We start from the raw sequence: 6,035 nt of genomic DNA, 5'->3' as shown, positions 1-6,035 counted from the left end.
CTCTTCCGAAGAAATGCAAGTCTAGTCGCACAACTGCACTACTAGAAACAGATCTAAGAATCTTTGTTATCAGTAAAACACTGGTTACTTAAATGAGACATTCCTACACTTAATTTTTATTTTGCTACCAAGGACATTTTTATATTTCCATTTTTATCTTGGACATTAAAGTATCAAGTTAGGTTTTGTTTTCATTTCTTCTCAAAAACTTATCTTCCTGATTCACATGTTAAAACTCTGAGCTGCTAATAAGATGAAGATCAGCAAGAATTGTTTTTACTAAAACAATTTAAAAGGAACATACAGTTTTCTAAATTTCTGTAGAAAGATAAAAGAAGAATGAAATAGAATGACACTGATGGACTGACAGCACCCACACAGTCTACCCTGATCCTAACCTGACTCAGTTCAAAATTTGAACTTTGGTTCCATATTTGAGTCCAGCACGCAAAACTGTTTGCAGCCTTACAGAATCTATGGCTGCTTTAAAATATAAGGGCACTTACCTTTTTCTGTTCTGCTTTTGCCTCTAAGCCCCCTGATACTGATAACTGTTTCTTAAGTTCTTCCAACTGTGAGGTTAATGATGCAACCTTGGCTTTGTTTTGCAGCTTCAACTTGGAAAGTTTGGCATCAGCAGATTCCTTCTCCTCCTACAAACATCAAAGTAATGAAGGACTAGATTAGCTAGATGAACAACTGCATCTTTCAATTCTTCCATTAAAAAACCAAAGAAAAGAGAGAGAGAAGTCTAAAGTGATTACAAAAAAAACCAAACCAAAACAAAAGACACAACTTTCCTCTGAAGAGATACTATGTCACATGCAACAGGTCTGCATATATGAAACCACCTCCCTTTCATTAGAATCCAGGGCATTATAACATTAGAAATTTTCCTATTTTTTGATAGCAATACAAATTCAGGGCTTGATTTTTTAACAAGAAGAGTTAATTATTTTTTTTTGATACAAAGACACCTCCATAATCCTAGAAAAGCATATTTCGTTTTGTTTAAAGAGACAACTTAATTCACAATGAGTTTTAGAAAATTCAATATTTTAACACTTGGCCATCAGTGTCCACAGAAGACATTTTTTAAAAAGTGTAAAAATGGTTTGTTCCTGCAAGAGACTAACCTTATGACTGTTCAAAAAACAACAGAGTAAAGAATAACAAACCCTCAAAAGTCATAAAAGGATATTCAATATAAATTCTTTGTAGTTCCATCCATCCTAATGCCAGTCAAAAGCAGAGGATAATATAGAGGAGCATTAATAGTAAGATCATTACACAACAGAGACCTATATAGTGGAAGGAAAAATAAAAAAAATTATCTACCGAAATTCAGTTTGAGGTAAGCTGGCATCTCGCTAAATGTCCAGAAACAATTTGGATGGTGGCTGTCCTCATATTTAGCCTAATGTGACCATGCGCCTCTAGCTCTCAGAGAGTCAGTCTGTCCCTTGGAATTAAGTGCACCAACTCATGCAAGGAACACATGTTGCCTGTGTAATACCTAAATCCAGTTACAATTTTGGAACAGAAGACACACTGGCAAAAAGCGGTAATGTCCAGGAACCACAACATCCAATTGTGACCAACGTTTCCTGCGTTCCTAGAGCTGCTGTAACTGACTACAATCCTGTATCTAGGAGAACAGCTCATGAGGACTGAAAGGGGTTTTTAAACAGTCTTCTTTACAAGAATACGCGCACGGTACCTTTAACTGAAGATCTTTATTTCGAAGCTCAGCATCCTTCTCTCTGACAAGCTCCTTTAGCTGCGTTACCAGCTGTTGGGTACTTGTCAGCTGCTCAGTCAAATCCGTCACCGACATGCTTCTTGCATCTTGGGAGCCTGCAGCCTGCAGACATTAAGCATACTTTGATCAAACAAAATGGTGCAGACAATACTGCTTCTGCAAGAAAGTCGTCAGTTGGTGTTTGGGGATTTTTTAAAAGCATTATTAGAGTACAATAGTAAAACTTACATATACTATATGTACCTATACCAGACTGGTTTCAGCAAGTTTGATAGATACGTGAAATTATAAATCTTAGAAACTGGTTTTGGAATATTTCTTTGACATACAGCAAAACCATCAAAGCCTCTAGGTATCTATAACAAAGTTTCCTCATTTACTGGTTTTGCATCGTAACAACCAGTAGTAGTGTTACTGAACCTAGTGGCAACAACATATCGATATGGAACATACTATACTCAAAAATACACTGGGGATAAAGCTTATGTAGTTCCTACAGATGCTTTCTTAAAGCAAGATAAGCATAGTGAAGAGGAGTAGAGCAGCTGTGAGAGAGATTAAATACCAAGCAGACAAGAGACAAGAATCCAACCTGACTTTGAGAGTCCTAAAACTGAGTCATGGTAAAACTAGTTAAGCAACTTACGTACGAAAGAGCAAATATATATGATCATTATAGCATCAGTTGAAGCTTCTCTAAGTCAGAAATTCTTAAGAAAATATTACTTAATAGTAATTCAATACTTACTACTGTTTTGGAGGGAGAATCATCTCCGCTACCCCATTTCCACATAGTTTCACGATGGCTATGAAAAAGAAATAAAATAATACCAAAGTGACTCCCAGATAACTGTAATTAACTCATACTTCTCTCTACATATTTCACTGTAAAATGCTTGAAACTAATTTGTTCCATTCTGACAGCACCTCTGATCTCCACCACATGACTAGTTGTTGAGAAATAATGAAATTATACATAAAATAGGCATACTATGCCTTTGCTAAAAACTGCTAGTCAGTAAAATGTCAATACTATCAAAAATAATCCGAAGAAGTATTTAAAGAGTAAATGCCATGAAGTATTATTCAGCTCAGTTGCTTCTCCCACATATAAATAGAAGATACAAACCACATATAGTTTGCTAATATTTAACCTGGCCTTAAACACTGCCTGCCACTGCAATGTAACAGGGATTATATGAATACATATTTCTATAAAATCATAAATAAAAACATTAAAGAACATGTTGGACACGTCAACAGTTGGACTTGATGATCTTAAAGGTCTTCTCCAACCTAAACGATTCTATGATTCTAACACCAAACTGCACTAATTGCTGCATGACTGCTGCATGCAGCGTGCTGAAAAACATGATGAGTGGTGCAAGCCTTGAAGTGACCGGTCAGCATATAAATGCCTGCATCTGAAACCCCAGGATCAGCAAGCGTTCCTTGCTTCTTTTGCTCACAATCCAGTACTGCAAATTTCTAAATGGCACCAAAGTACCAGACATATCCATAGTTGCAGTTTCCGATCATGGAAAGCTGCAGCTTCCTAGTAAACACAAGTATAAGCCATAAGAAGGTTTTAAAAAGCAAAATCCTAAGGAGCGAATAGGTACACGGCAGCTCAAAGGTTAAAACTTTTACGGAACAATAGCAACAAACTTGGTTGAGAAAAAAAAATGGGTGAAGTCTATAAACTAGCCCATGACAATTCCAAATTGTGTCTTGGAGACATAATCTTAAAAGCAGACTAACTAATCTTGCTGGGCCTCTGGATAACATTCGCAATAGCAGCATGAAGTGAAAAGAGAAGCTGAACCTGTTCAGTAATTTTCACTCTCAACTAGCAACATCCAGAGGAAAATAATCTGTCCTTTCTCATCTGTATTACAGAATTATGACATATGCATACACAGACCTGTCCTGAATTTGGAAAACAGTTTACAATAAACATTAGCACAAAGCTTATCTTACAAAGCACGTGGAATGATAGCAGAGGCTGCATTTAAAGCCGTTTATCATTTCAAAACTAAAACTAGGAATCACAGACTGCAATCCACAGCCTACATTATCTACAAGGCCCAACTGGATTCTGCTAAGAATCTTTTCTAACCTTAAAAATCAACAAACGAGACATGGGAATTACAGAACTTGTAAGTAAAAACCTCCTTTCCTAGAGGAGCTCATACGAGTGAAAAGCTCATCTCCAGATACGTAAATGGGTTGCCCAGGTACAAAGAGAACAGGTGTAATGTGGTGGTGCCTTTGTGTTTAATTTATAAACATTTCCAGCTCTGACTGATACAATCACTTTTGCTCATATTCCTACCTGAATGCCTTAACTGTTACTTTCTGGCATGTTTTTATTTACATCAGGGAAACTAAATATTGACAAGTTTTACAAATCAAGCTGGGCAACAAAACTCACCAGTTTCCTTACCCAGCGTGAAATCAGCAAATTGGTTTTTGCTGTTCTTCTGGGGTAGAGACAGCAAGTTAAAGCACTGAAGGTGGTGAAGCTGCAATCTGAATGCAGGACCGCTCAGATCAATCCCTTCTCCTTGCAGTACATCTGAACACAATTCAGTTCAGTTTTCTATTACTATTTTCCTTCCTTTGGCAGCCTATGTCCTGGACACAGCATTATCAGGCATCAAGCATGAGAAACAGGGAGTCCGTATTATCCGTGGCTACCCTCTCTGAAGTTTTCACAGCAACAGATCATTTGTCTTTCCCCTGTAAGTTCAAACCGCTCACCCTCACTTTCAAGGTTTCACATTGCTTCATCACTGCCAGTACCTCATCCTGCTCTCCATCTTGTGTATTTGGTTGGACTCAATGATCTTAAAGGTCTTTTCCAAACTAAATGATTCTGTTCTATTCTACTGTGTTGACAACCATTCTTTGCCATCCACTACGCACTCATTTCTGTTAAACTCTTCTTCACCGAAGAACAGGCAGGAGAGTCAAACCTTTCACGAATTCCACAAGATGCAACAGAGGCCGGCTTAATTTTATGAAACACGTTTCTTCTGATGCTCAAAGTACAACTGAGGTTTCAGCTCTCATCGTAATGGGATGTCACCCACAAGAAAAGTCCCATTAGCAGCTTTGCCTTCACACTCATCCATTCATTTGTCCCAGCAACAGCTGCAGCCAAATCCAGCAAAAAAAAAAAAAACCCTAACCCAAACCAGTTTCCAGCCTACTTAACTCCCCTGAGTCAGATATCACAGGGCCCAGCACAAGGGGCACTTAGGAGGACACAACAGGGAACAGGATGGATTTCAGCAGCAGCTCATATTAAAATGGTCACAGGAGTCCTACAGCTTGAGGGTGACCAATCTATGTGGTTAAAATATTGAACTGCACTGTTACAAATACCTATTTGGCTGAGTATCCAGGCAGAGAAACAGTCCACTGACTCCCACAGAACTCACGTTTGTCTAATCTTCCCCACATCTATTAGAAGATCATTCTGATATTAAAAATGGCTTCAAAGAGCACTCAATTTGTGTTCTCACAATGAAGCATACAAGGTAGGACCTTTCCTCCTTCTCTTGCAGAAATACAGACGATGGAAGAAAACACCAAGGCAGAACTCCACTCCTCTTACTACCAAGGAAGGTAATGGCGGTCCCCTCTCTCCTCTCTTCCACAAGACCTCAGCAGAAAAGCAGGCAATAGCAGAAGTGCACAAAAACTCAGGTGTTTTATTATTTTAAATCCATTTCCTAGAACAATGTTGTGCTCTAGACGCACACGCTGAAAGAAACGCATTTCAGTATCGTTCTTTTCTCATTGTATAGGCACATTTTTGCTTTTATCCTTCTTTGATGACTTGCCAAGATGTTGGTTCTTCTGCTGAACAAGCCGCACTTATTTTCAAACGGTCTGTGCCATCTACGGCTTAAAAGCCCTTGGATAAAAACCACCCAGATGCACGGCACACAGCAAAGCAGCGCAAACACCGAAGCCGCGTTAATCAAACCACAAGCGCTCCGTAAAGTTAATATAACAGCACGTTTACATAGCTATGACTTGCGCCTATTCTAAACACTACTTCTGAACAACGCCGACCTCGTCCTCCCCTTACAGAGACCCAGAACACGGGAAGCACTGGTTTCCAGGGCGCAGGCCCCCAGTGAGGCGCAGGTGCGGTGCAGAGGATCGGCTCCTTCAGAGGATCCGGCCCGGGGCCTCTGCCCCGCAGCGCTCCCAGCTGCTGCGACTGGGGGTGCACGACACCCAGACACCCACACTCCCA

At 39.5% G+C, this 6,035-nt stretch overlaps 1 protein-coding gene across 1 annotated transcript in view; it reads right to left on the bottom strand.

Annotated features, from left to right (window-relative positions):
• LOC104124704 (golgin subfamily B member 1-like) overlaps positions 1–3,024 on the bottom strand; it is a 42,590-nt gene extending 39,566 nt beyond the window's left edge. Inside the window, 3 exon segments of the mRNA XM_035892644.1 lie at positions 507–653; positions 1,721–1,864; positions 2,511–3,024. Coding sequence (XP_035748537.1) covers positions 507–653; positions 1,721–1,864; positions 2,511–2,555 — 336 coding nt within the window. The 5' untranslated portion in view covers positions 2,556–3,024.
• Positions 3,025–6,035: the final 3,011 nt, after the last annotated feature.

The sequence above is a fragment of the Egretta garzetta genome, unplaced genomic scaffold (genome assembly GCF_000687185.1).
Source record: "Egretta garzetta isolate BGI_Z169 unplaced genomic scaffold, ASM68718v1 scaffold454, whole genome shotgun sequence".
In the NCBI taxonomy this organism is placed as follows: domain Eukaryota; kingdom Metazoa; phylum Chordata; class Aves; order Pelecaniformes; family Ardeidae; genus Egretta; species Egretta garzetta.
This window is presented reverse-complemented; position numbering and strand designations above follow the sequence as displayed.